Source organism: Gadus morhua, chromosome 10 (genome assembly GCF_902167405.1).
Source record: "Gadus morhua chromosome 10, gadMor3.0, whole genome shotgun sequence".
Taxonomy (NCBI): domain Eukaryota; kingdom Metazoa; phylum Chordata; class Actinopteri; order Gadiformes; family Gadidae; genus Gadus; species Gadus morhua.
The window spans coordinates 9,201,774-9,214,903 of record NC_044057.1 but is presented as its reverse complement, the minus strand read 5'-3'; the positions used below and the strand labels follow the sequence as shown (position 1 = coordinate 9,214,903).

Sequence of the window (13,130 nt, the reverse complement as noted above, 5' to 3'; positions counted from 1 at the left end):
ACAAAAGTTCTAGACTCCCATGGGTTATGTTTAGACTCCCATCGGTTATGTTTAGACTCCCAGGGGTCATAATATCTACCAGGGGTCTAGTAAACAAGAAATTTAGCAGGTGGCTCACTGTAATTTTATGGGCTTCGTGTGATACCGTTTTGAGGCCCCATGTTGAAGGACAGTGGTCCCACTGAGTATAAGTATGGTGTATGAGCATTACAAACAGAGTAGCGGGACAACGTAGCGTCTGAGGCCGAAATGGGTCCCCTAATCGGACTGAATGGTGCGGTTGGGTGCCAACGGTCTGGAGGTCTTCCTGTAGCTCCAGAGTAGCGGGACAACGTCGCGTCTGAGTCCGAAATGGGTCCCGTAATCGGACTGAGTGGTGCGGTTGGGTGCCAACGGTCTGGAGGTCTTGCTGTAGCTCCAGAGTAGCGGGACAACGTCGCGTCTGAGTCCGAAATGGGTCCCGTAATCGGGCTGAGTGGTGCGGTTGGTTGCCAACGGTCTGGAGGTCCTGAGAATCATCCAGGGGAGCGGGACCACTTGGCTTCTGAGGCCGAATCGGGTCCCCTTGTCGGACTGAATGGTGCAGTTGGTGGCCAACAGTCTGGAGGTCTTCCTGAGGCTCCAGAGGAGGGTAACTCTGTGAGTCTGAGTCCGAGATGAGTCCCCTAATCGGACTGAATGGTGCAGTTTCAGTACGCCGTGGACCACTTTGGTCTGCCATCGTCAGTCGCTACGGTCGCTACTCGCTACTGTCTGCCGTGGAATCAAAACAAACCCTCTAGTTGAGGACGCGCCTTGATGACGCGGGCCCGAATGCGCCACAAGAAGCAGATGGAAAACCTTATATATCCATGCAGCAAACAGACAGGTCTGTCGGCCAATAAGGTCATTCGGTCCGAAGAATTTTATTGGTTGAAGTTTTCACTAAATATTATGAGAGTAAAATAATTGTTTGTTTTTACTCCTGGTGGGTCTGTCTTGCATATTAGAGTGTTATTACCTTATTAATACCAATTTAACCTTATCCAAAAAAAGTGTAAAAATGCAACAAAGGTAAGAGTCCCTTTAACCTTGAGCAACTCTGCAACTTCCAAAAAAATATTTGATTTATTTTACAATTCAAAAATGAACCAAACTTTCTTCAAAATTAAGGAAATGATACTGGGAAACGAATAAACCATTATAAGTAACGAATTAACTTAATAAGTGATCGAAATACTTTTATCAACCACCCCCCCCCCCCCAGCTCCCCCGGAGACCGTGGTATAATTCGCACACTGCACGCGTGCAAATTGCAACTTTCTGAGGGGTATGCACTATGCAGACACATCACTGGCGTCCCCCCCCCTCCCAAAAAAGGAAGTATATAAATCGAATTTATTCAAGGAGTTTCAACGATGTAGTCATCATAAAGTATGGGCTATAAAAACGTAAATGTTTATTTTACAGTACAAGTTTACAGATGGTAAGTCGGAGACATAAGAGTCACGTATCAGCAAGTAAATTAACAAAGAGTGACGTGTTGTGAAAGGTGCTATCCACACTCCAAGAAAATTCACAATTTCAATTTAACAAAGTCAGTCGAATTAAAATATATGTAATGTAACATTTTTTATGAAAATATGTATTTATTTATTTTTGCTTATTGGAAAAATAAACACTTGCGGCACATTAATCTGTATGTTGCACAGTTGGTTTGACAACTTGAGGTCAAAAGGTCAAGTAGCATAATAACTATTTATTTCATTTTAATTGTGAAAAATTGCCGAAAATATATATTTGAAAAACAAGCCAGAAAACACAACAGAGTCCAATGGAAGTGTCGCCACTGTTATATCTATCACTCTGGCATGGCCCAAACAATGCAAAGATTCTTTTTTTGGGCCGTGCATCGATCTGCATAAACTACTTTTTATATGTGCAACACACTTTTTCTTCATCAGGGTTTTTCACCGTTCAACAATAGGAAATGTTTAAGTAACTACATTTTATTTGTGGTTTCTAGTTACCTTTACAGAGCATTCCTCAAAAATGTATATCATATAGCTTAAAACTATCATTGATGGAGCAGTCAGAAAATACACACTATAATCTATGTAAACAAAATAAAATATCCTCACAGGGCCCAATTGGACTAACCCTGACCCCAATATGGTCGAAATAAACATATTTAGAATTTGATTAATAAAATATACCAACAAATTTTGTCATAGGCTTACTATAAAGGAGGAACTAAACTTTTCTACAAACAAATCTCCCACAGCATTAGCAACAGCCAAACTTTATTTCAAAACAGAATTGGGAAACAAATATATAAAAAAACAGAAAGTACAACAGCACTTAAAACAAAATAATTATATAGTTCAAACCCAAACGCATTTTTGTGTACTCCAAGAAATGTTGCTATTTATTTTATTTTTTTTTCAAAATAAACATTAAAAAGCCGTTAGTCAACATTATTTACAGACATGCTCGATTGAACATTAAAGGCTTTAAATCAGTTCAAACTAGTAACACAACATATGTCTTTAACAAGCCCAGTGAGTTATAAAACATACTCAGTGCAATAACGATTTGGTCAACTTTCCATTCATAAAAATACTTTTAAGAGCTTACAATGTAGACGCTGCCTGCATGTGACAGCGTCAAGAGGTAAATCTACACATAGGAACTTCAGCCCCGATAGTGATGGAAAAGGAAGCAGAAAAAGAATATCAAGGTTTGAGGCACTATGAGACATTTCATCCCCAGGAAATGTGTAAATTACGGCTGATTCCTGTAAACAATGGAGAGAAGGTAAGGCAGATCTAAAGCGGATCACCACGGATTAACAACAGTTAGTTGTTTCTTAAATGAATCCTAAATACAGATGGGGAAAATAACTTCCTGATCTCAGAAGCAATGGAGGAAGAACCCGATAGTGTCTTCAGATGGTTGCGTTATTCCAGTGCGTCCTCCGTGTTCATCACTTTATTCCGGTGACTCCTCCGTCTTCATCATTTTATTCGGTGTACCGGCACATTCGTCCTGCAATCAAGAGAAGAGCAGATTTAGGTTAAGAATGACCTACACATGACAAAGCCCACATTGATTACCTATGTATAATCAAATCGAGTTAGTGTACGTTTCCATATTAAATTGTTATGTATAAACTTATTTGGGGTATACCACAGAAGTTCTTCGATAAAATATAAAGTTAGTTAGAAAGAAAGGTTCTCAAAAGATAATCACTGCTAAGCTTCTGTCAACATTACAAGAATCAATTATCTGACCCATAAGATGATCCAAAAAGGCTTAAGGGATCACTTTGAAAACGCAGTTTAAGAAGACAATGAGGCAGTAAATAATGACCATAGAGCAGCTCACCTTTAACGACGGAACCGGAAGGAGGGAGGAAGAAGAGCTGCTGAGGGCCTCTGGGAGAGTCGGGAAATCCAGCTCGATGTCCATCACGTCCTCCAGGTCCAGCTCCTCACTGAGGGACAGCAGGGCACGCATTAGAGGGAATACCTTGTCTGAAGGGAATACCACCACCACCTCCATATGAAGGGAATACCAGATCCGTCTGAAGGGAATACCAGATCCGTCTGAAGGGAATACAACATCCCCTGAAGGGAATACCACATCCCCTGAAGGGAATACCACCCATCTCCATCTGAAGGGAATACCACCCATCTCCATCTGAAGGGAATACCACCTCCATCTGAAGGGAATACTTCCGTCTGAAGGGAATACTTCCGTCTGAAGGGAATACCACCTCCATCTGAAGGGAATACCAGATCCGTCTGAAGGGAATACCAGATCCGTCTGAAGGCAATACCAGATCCGTCTGAAGGCAATACCAGATCCGTCTGAAGGCAATACCAGATCCGTCTGAAGGCAATACCAGATCCGTCTGAAGGGAATACCAGATCCATCTGAAGGGAATATCACGTCCACCTGAAGAACCCATAGAACCGCCCAAAAGGGTCCCAAGTAACGTGGAATACCAAGCGCAATATTCCCCAAAGGCTAACCCAAACCCCTCCTCTCTGCTGTCCTCAGATTAAGAGCTTACCATACAGCAGGAGTGATTAGGAAGTACATTTGGTTTGTTCATTATCTAAAAACGATCCTAAAGGATATCATTTGCTTTTCAAATTTCATGCCCAAGTTCACTGTTTGGTTGTTTTCCCAACAAGTAAACATAGTATTTGAGTTTGAGAATACATATTTTTGAAGCTGTATGCTGGAAATAGCTTTTAGGAAAAGAAATCTTGGCTAGCGCTATTCCCCTCCGTTTCAGTCCCTTCAGATACGCTGTTTCTGGTGTCTGTAGCTTTAATGCATATAGTCTGCTGCCCATTGACCAATGAGCTGTCAGACTGAACCACAGCATGGAGGAGGGATTTTGGCGGTTTGCGGACTCCTGGAACTCTATAAAATAATAATATCATACATGGCTATTTATTAGTGCTGTCAGTTTAACGCATTATTAATGACGTTAACGCAAACCAATTTTAACATCGTTAATTTTTTTATCGCTATTAACGCTCTTTTGGCTTAGCAAACGTCGTTTTTTCAACTGCTGTCTAGCGACACCACCATACCGGATCTAACTACACCAGAAACAAAACAAGCACGCCGCACAAACTTGTTGGGGCAAGCAAGGATACGGAGCGAGTGAAAAACTCCTTAAAAGTGTGTAGGTTTGTCTGTCACACTGTTTGAGCCCACACGAGAGAACATTGTTGTCATTAGCTGTTATTGTTATCCCGCAGTAATCACCCCGACAGCCCCGAAACGTTAACAGCCCACCGGGAATTTTCCCGATTACCATTCCGCCAGTGAGTGAGTAAGTGAGTGACTGTGTGTGTGGCCTGGTAATGCGTATAGGCCTACGTACGGTAGGAATATTCCAACTGGTTTAAATAGTAAATGTTGTTATAGTATTTCCCATCTTTGCTGAGCAAGAGTTTTGTTCGAAAGTTCAGTGATTGAAACAAATAATATCCTGGGGCTATTGAAGTTTTATGGTAGGCCTACCACTGACTGTCATGCACCTACCCGATGTCAAGTGGACCGGGTTGAATTCACTGCGGGTCTCTCTTCTTACTGTCCTTCTCAACACTCTGATCTCACGAAAAGGCTAGCAGCACGAAATCAAGGGATTTTTAGAATAGAAAAAAATGAGCGATTAATTGCGAGTTAACTATGACATTAATGCGATTAAATATTTTAATATTATATCTAATATCACGGCCAAAAAAAGCTATGTGCGCCTCGGATGATATTATGAATCATAAAGACTGCGTCTGACGGCTCTGGTACTTCCACAACAAGTAAAGACTCATAGTAGGGGGTATCTCATCCATGGTTGAGAAGAATTGGGGGAAAGGAACTTTGCTCTTGACTCCCTGAAGACCATGAATCGCGACATGGAGGAGAAAGGGATTGTACTCCGGGATCTGAGCTGCCGGACTGCCGCCGAGCTTCCCGCACCGGAGCTGCCGGACTGCCGCCAAGCTTCCCCTCGCCGGACCTGCCAGCTTCGGTGGCAGTTCAGCTCCCGGAGTACACCCGCCGGAGCAGCCGGAAAGCTTCGGTGGCAGTTCAGCTCCCGGAGTACATCAACGGAGCTGCCGCCCGGTGCCTGGACGGCTTTGACTGCGGCCGAAGCTTCGACGGCAGTCCGTCAGGGAGGGGCTCGGAGGCAATCTGGCAGAGAAAGGGATTGTACTCCCGGAGCTGAGCTGCTGGGCTGCCACCAAGTTCCCCCCCCCCGCCGGAGCTGTTCGTCCGCTGGTCCACAAAATCTTAGCTATGCTGATTGGAGGGGATTAGGGAAGTGGGAGGTAAGATTCAAGTGTGCCCACTTCCTACACAGGACGGGGTGCCCGAAACTGACTCGCCCGTTTGGTAAATGTAGGCAGGACACTTTCAGAAATGCATATCTCACTCAAAATATCATGTAGACTTTTTCCAAAGTTTGTATGTGTGTGGAGAACCAGAGCCCCCAAAAATCACCCCAAATCCCATGAAAAGTGTTGTTTTCATAATATGTCCCCTTTAAATAAAAAAGGGAAGGCGAGTAAGGTTCATCAGAAGGATCACTCCCGTTCAGCCTATTACGGACCCCCCCTCCAACTGGAGAGGTCAAACCGCCTCTCAGCAGGGGCAACACCGGTGATGTGAAGAACTATGACATGATGGGCACACCCTGAACCAGAAACCAATGGATGAGCGAGGTGCCTACAGTATGTCGATTAAATCCGTAACCCATGTTCTCCTTCTTACATGTCGTCAAGGTCTCTCTCCTGGCCTTCCTGGGCAGGGGGATCCCAGGCGTGGAGCTTCACCTTCCACAGTTTGATCTGCTGGTCCCAGGAGCGCCGGCTGTACTTCTTGAACTTGTTGGGAGTCTTTGGATGAAGGCCGGGCTGCCGCAGATGTCTGCTCACACAGACGGGTCATATTAGGGTTGGGAACCGGTTTTCATTCATTAATCTATAATGTCTGAACTTAATCTTGCAAGTATTGCAAATATTTGGTTATTTGGCACATAGTGGATGTAGGCAAGAGTGTGAAAAAAACAAGAATCCGCCCATGTGTGGCTTTCAAGTTTCAGACAAGAACAAAGTTGTGGTGTAAACGTATTCATTTCTGGATCAGAGCACACTGTGTTCGTTTGAAAGTATAGACTTACTTTGGGACCTCTTTGACGTATCTATCATAGGCTAAGGTGTTCTTTCCATAGTTGATCTGTTTCTGTCGTCGTAATAAAACTGATTCATCCGTCTCCATCTCTGCACTGGTAGGAAGCGGCGACTCTCTAGAGTCAGAGCTGGAGAAGCAGAGGGTTAGTCCGTCTAAAATTATTATTATCCCCTGCATTATTCAACAGAAACAGGCATAGACTATAGTGACGATAAAATAATATTTCCACGTTGAAACAAATAAAAAAGTGGTTTCGGGTTCACCGTTTCTGTGGGCTTGTTAACGATGCATTAAACCGTACCTGCCAGAAGAATTCTTCCTCTCCCGCCGAGAGAACTCTGCATCCAGCAGCCTCCTCCTGTAACTAGAGCACACTTGATGTTCATGGAGGAGCTTCAGAGCAGTTCTACAAGACAAACACCTCATGAAGAATTTTCACATCAATTCCTCCATGTACATAAAACGATAAAGTTGTTGCACATGCTTCCCTCATAGAATATGCTCATACGAAGTCAGGTGTGTGTGTTGTGATTACCGGTGCATGTCCTTGTTAACATCCTTTATGAGCTCTTCCTCCTTCTCTACCTGGCTGCCCCAGTCCGACTGCCTGCCACAACGAGACAGTGGCCCATCACTCTCTGGTGTGGTGAAACTAGACATCATGACACACAAGGAGAAGGCATAAGGCACCACAAGCTTTCACTTCGTTGTCCATCTGGAAGCTAAGAGGTCTAAAGACAGCACCAAAGAGGGGTAAAGGCAGTGAAATGTAAAGGGTGACCAGCTTTATAAGGGGAGAGAGGCATACATATATATAAACATACATACAATAGTTAGATTCACTCATTATACAGGAAAAATATATATATCATAATCATATATATATATTTTCTTTTTTTTTCAGACGCGCTGTGTGTGTGTGTGTGGCGACCGATTCGTTCACAACGAACGAATCCCGAACGACAAGAACTGGTCGCCACACACACACACACACACACACACACACACACACACACACTAGGGCTGGGACGACGCGTCGACGTAATCGATTACGTCGACGAGAAAAATGCGCGTCGATAAAAAAAAAAAAAGAAAAAAAAAAGATGGGCGGCGCCGGAGCGTAGTAGCAACGCGAGTGGCTCCCCAGACTTTCATAAGTGCAAGGCGCCACGCACTCGTTCCTCTAAGTATGGGAATTATTTAATGTAAAAGGAAACGATTCCGTGATATGTCGTCTTTGCAAAATGGAGATGACTTTCCATTCTAGCACCACGGCAATTCACCAGCACCTGAAGAGGCGCCACCTGGTAGCAGCTGCAGATGACCGAGCACCGTAGAATTGCATTACTTTGAACTTTTATTTTGGAATTTAAAGGCAATAAACATGTATTGAAATGTTAAGGAATTCATATTTTATGTCAATCAACATGTATAAATTGCTATTAGTCAATTAATGGGGAGATAATCGAAATCGAATCGGACTGAAAAAATGAATCGTTAGATTAATCGATGCATCGAAAAAATAATCGCTAGATGAATCGTTTAAAAAAATAATCGTTTATCCCAGCCCCCACACACACACACACACACACACACACACACACACACACACACACACACACACACACACACACTATTTTCCGGGAACTAGTTCTTTCAATTCAGTTCACTATAACGATTCATTCGTTTTGATTCATTCGTTACGTCAGATTACGTCATTTTTCAGCGAATCTCACAGGTGTCTGCCCCCCTCCCCGCGAGACATCCCTGAGCATAATTTAAGCGACTTCTAGGCTCTACCCCGGGTGAAAACCGACAAGATATACTATATATTACAACCAAACATCCCACCAATATTTATATCACTTGCTTACTCTCTATATTTCATTCATGGTTTTATATATTTTTTTACTTTACATTTAATTCTTCATTACAGAACTTTCATGGTCATAAAAAAATAAATAAAATACGAACTGCAGTTTAATTTCTTTGTTTGTTCTTGAATTGACGTAGAATGGAGCAAAGACTCATGGGATTGGGAAATGCGGTTATCCAATAAACAGATGGAGGTCAGGTCTATTTTCGGAAATGTAGGGGGATACATGAGTGGCCCCACGTCGAATGGTATGACCAAAGATACATCAGACAGAGAAAGCGCGCAAATTCAACTGTACCACCTTGTCATTTGTTTACCCAGGTGCCATGGCAACACCATTGCTACCTCTCATTGGCTGAATCTTTGAGAACGTTGTAGACTCAATCAATAGGTCGCGGGGAGACGAAGCTGTTTGTTTGTATATTTTATTTACGTGAACATATTTTTGTTCAAATCAAAGAACCAGTTCTTCTTGTTTTGGGGAACCAGTTCTTGTCGTTCGCGTTTCGTTCGTTGTGAACGAATCGGTCGGTCGCGCGCCACACACACACACACACACACACACACACACACACACACACACACACACACACACACACACACACACACACACACACACACACACACACACACACACACACACACACACACACACACACACACACACAAATATAATTCGAATATCAAAAAATAAATCAAAATTCGAACGAATATTAGGCAGCCCTTAATATTCGAACCTGTTAAGGGCAGGCCAAGAGGGAGAGACGTCGGAGAACCTGACGCAGTCTATTCATAATATTGTAATGACCACGGAAGAGGCAGTGACTGAAGTATTGATTAGACAGCGATTTATTAGAAACCTAATAAACCGTTGGAACACGCAAGACCGGTAACCATAGCAACGCCGGTAAACAAACCTCGCAAAACCCAATCCAGGGCTGAATCCGAATACTCATACTTATAGAATGCATTTTGTAGTACGCCACAAATATAGCGCGTCTGAATGCTCAGTAGTACGCATTGTGTAGTACGGAAAACGTCAAAGAATGCGTACTACCGCCACAGTATACAACGGTAGGTCACTACGCTATCCCACAATGCAACCGGAGTCTGGTAACGAACGAAGAAGATGAAGAAGATGGCTGACCCGACTCCCCCAACGGGACTCTCTAAATCGACGCCACTTCGACCTGGGCGGGACTTTACGTCCTACGTCACTCGCTATGGGTGTGCATGTGTGCGCGTAGCCGTCACTCGCGATGGGTGTGCATGTGAGAAAGGTTTTGGCTTTTAGTGTCTATGGGTTGGTAATAACGGTTCTGATGATTTTTCTGATGGAAAAGTGGTCTTTTATTTCCATAATCTTTGTTCAGTGAACGCATAAACCCGTTTGTTAGTTAGCAGTTAAACAAAATGCGATCTCTTTGTTTACAGTTACCAACGACCAACTGATGATTGGGGGTTAGATTCCCTAGTGATGCAAGGTTTTTTCTTTCATTTTGAACTGCACACACATCGCGAGTGACGGATAGTCGCACAATGTACACACATCACTGTCTTTACAATTTCTAGGCAACCGAAGTTTAAAGATTGTCAAGTGGTTAACTCTTGAATCGCATGTACTAAGACCTGATGGGTTAGTGGTCAGAGAACAACTCATTAACGCCGGGATAAGGGGTTCGATTCCTTAATGAAGCCAGCTTTTTTCTTTCATATTGGACTGGATGTTTGTATGCCATTTTGCGTAACTTGTAGTTTATGATGAAGAAATGTTACTGGGGTTAAGGTTAGGGTAACGGTAAGACACAAAGTGTTTTTGCAACACAATATTTCTTACAAAAACAAGGTCCAAAGTTTTGATGACTCCAGTAGGAAACTTAAGATACCTAGAGAAATGCGCGAGTGCTCACAAAACATCAACAAGTCAGCAGTGTGGTACAGGGTGATCATTTCTGATATACAGTACAAAAGCTGAAACTATTAGCCAGGAGTGGGAAAGATGCAGACGCAGACGTGGGAAGCAATAAGACACACCAACACACAGTTGTCTGTTGCAAAATGGTTCAGAGTTTAATGGAAATAGTTAGGGTTAGCGTGATCAGGCTCTGCTGTGAAGAAGGTTGGTACATGAGTTCTTTCTACATATAAAAAGTAGCATCCCACTAAATGGTGTTCCTGAAAAATGCCCCATTGGCCATCTTGTGACCCAGGTTATGACAGCGTGTTGTTTCGTCATGTTAATCGCTAGAAATAGTAAGTCATTTGTAGAAATATAGCCTATCATCACAGACTGTAGGAATGACACCCACCCTTCATCGCGTACGACACTGACGCTCGTAATCCTGTAGTGCAAGGGAGTTCGTGCACAGATCCCTTAGACAAACGGCTACGCCCACACATGCACACCCATAGCGAGTGACGTAGGACGTAAAGTCACGCCCAGGTCGAAGTGGCGTCGATTTAGAGAGTCCCATTACGGGAACAGCGGCTCAGAAAGACGTCGTAGAAAGCGGCGAAAAAAGGAGACATTAAAAAAGTAAAGTAAGTAATTAAGTAAAAAGAGACATTTTTAATTTAACAGCAACGATGACAAGACGGATAACAGGTAGTTTATCAAGGTAATTTTGCCGGCATCTGAGGGGAGATACGTCATCTCCAAACATCCGGTGGAGTTTCAGAGGCGTTCTACGCATAGCTGTAGACCGTACTACACTGTCAAGTGTAGTACGGTCAAGTGGTAGACACTGAACAGAAATAGTGTACTAAGTATTCGGATTCAGCCCAGGTCTTACTGGTCAAAATATTATTAATAAATATTCGAATATTAATAAACAAACGAACTTCGAATATGATTTTTGGGCAAAAGTCAAAGCCCTAACACACACACGATAAATCCAAATAATCCATCTGAATCGGCTAGTTAATCTCATTCCAGTGTTTCTATTGATTATCTCATGGGGCTTGGAAGAAAATCAACTCGAGTACAAAACAGCTGGTTCTGAGACTTACCTGGCAGGTCTGTCGTCTGGGTGTTTTGGGAGCTTCTCATCGTTCTCCTCCCTCTTGTTCCTCAGGCTGCCATCGGCGCCCCTCTTCCTGCTCTGAGACCACGGTGATGGGCCACTATCCCTACAAACAGAGCGGTACAATATGAAACAGAGTTGACAAAAAGCATGAAATAAAATGGGTAATGCAGTCCGAATCCACATCCCATTGGTGTCTCGTAGGTGGAGCTCCTTTGCCTGACCCGAGAGCTCCTAGTTTCACGGCAGTTTGGGCGTGTGTACAGGGTAGACAAAACATGTCTACCCTGTACAGGGACAAACAGGAATATTTCCGAGCCATTCCCAGACATTTTATTGCATGTTTATTTGTGTATTAACATCATGTCTGGGGTCGTAACACTACCTGTATTTCGCTACCTCAGACTAGCAAGAAGATGCGAGGTAAACATGAGGTGCAGAGTCGGTGGAGGGACACAGGCGTGTGGTTATATGGGGGGGCTATACAAGTAAAGCTAATTCATTTGATATGCCTGCGGTGTAGCCGGACTACAATGCAATTGCAGGATGCAGGACTGCACTTCTAGTAAAGTTACTTGTTAATGCAATATGTAATGTGTGAGTTTTATAAAACATTCCTAATGTTTTGTTGGCAGTACGGCAGCAAAGGAGATCTTAGAATTGGATTCGTGAATAAGTAGATGTGTAATTTGACCATTAGCTTCTGATCGATCAAATATTAGCAAGAACTTCAACAGCATGCCAACAGTTAGCCTCCAGCTAATGCTAATGTAGCACCGTGATGAATAATGACGACCCGGGCACACTCACACAGTTCCTATCGCTGCTAAACGAAGGGTAACATAAGAGCTCGTTGGACCACCACAACGCAGACCCTAAAACAAACTTCTCCATAAAGCAGCTCCCCTGATCTACTGTTTAATCACATGATGCACCACAACTCAGGAAACACAACTAGAGTCACATAGTTACACATATAGACTAGGGGCACAAAGGAACAAAGTGACCAGCTAACTAGAGGCTAACTCAAAGCTAACTAACTTTAAACAAATCTCCGCGGGAAACAAAGCCGCCCGGGGCGGGAGATCCGGGCCATCAGAACTCTAAATGTATTATATAGGCTGAACGAATCAAGTGACGTTAAGGCAGTCATATTTATATCAAACAAACTGAATAAAAGTGTGCTTAGAACCGATACCCAGACAGTGCATCACATTGTGTCATTTAATCTTGTTATTCGTTATTTATATAAAGACCTTCATCTAAAAATGTCTTATGATACGGGCTGAAGTCTTAAAACTCACCGGTTTTCAGATTCTTTGCTTTCGGAAGCAGAGCGTCCATTTTTTGATCTAAAAGACATTTCTTTTTAAATGTCTTTGCGGTGGTTCCACACTGAAGTACTGTCTGCAGTGTCTGTGTGTGTGACGCGAACAGTGCGGCGGGAAAAGAATGTGTGCGCAAAAGTGAAAAGAAAACCCGCGCTACGTCAACAATGGTAACGTGACCGGAAGAGGTAGCCCTGTGACGTTTAG

General features: G+C 43.2%; 1 protein-coding gene across 2 annotated transcripts; it reads right to left on the bottom strand.

The window, feature by feature from the left end:
* Window positions 1–1,416: 1,416 nt before the first annotated feature.
* slbp (stem-loop histone mRNA binding protein) lies at window positions 1,417–13,093 on the bottom strand. Of its 2 annotated transcripts, none has more exons than XM_030368123.1 (8): window positions 12,900–13,093; window positions 11,582–11,701; window positions 7,232–7,348; window positions 6,998–7,060; window positions 6,686–6,823; window positions 6,277–6,432; window positions 3,367–3,475; window positions 1,417–3,027 (listed from the first exon to the last, which is right to left on the bottom strand). In XM_030368123.1, exons 1-8 carry the CDS (start codon window positions 12,956–12,958, stop codon window positions 2,971–2,973), a joined length of 819 nt encoding a protein of 272 aa, XP_030223983.1. In that variant the 5' UTR covers window positions 12,959–13,093; the 3' UTR covers window positions 1,417–2,970. The 2 variants fall into 2 exon arrangements, with proteins under 2 accessions (XP_030223983.1, XP_030223984.1); XM_030368124.1 differs by having other exon boundaries at window positions 7,232–7,303.
* Window positions 13,094–13,130: the final 37 nt, after the last annotated feature.

Coding starts and splice junctions, on each gene's coding strand:
- slbp (XM_030368123.1), bottom strand. CDS start 12,958: ATGTCTTTTAGATCAAAAAATGGACGCTCTGCTTCCGAAAGCAAAGAA. Junction 6,824..6,997: donor AGGAAGAATTCTTCTGGCAG/GTACGGTTTAAT, acceptor CTGCTTCTCCAG/CTCTGACTCTAGAGAGTCGC. Junction 6,433..6,685: donor TACGTCAAAGAGGTCCCAAA/GTAAGTCTATAC, acceptor CTGTGTGAGCAG/ACATCTGCGGCAGCCCGGCC.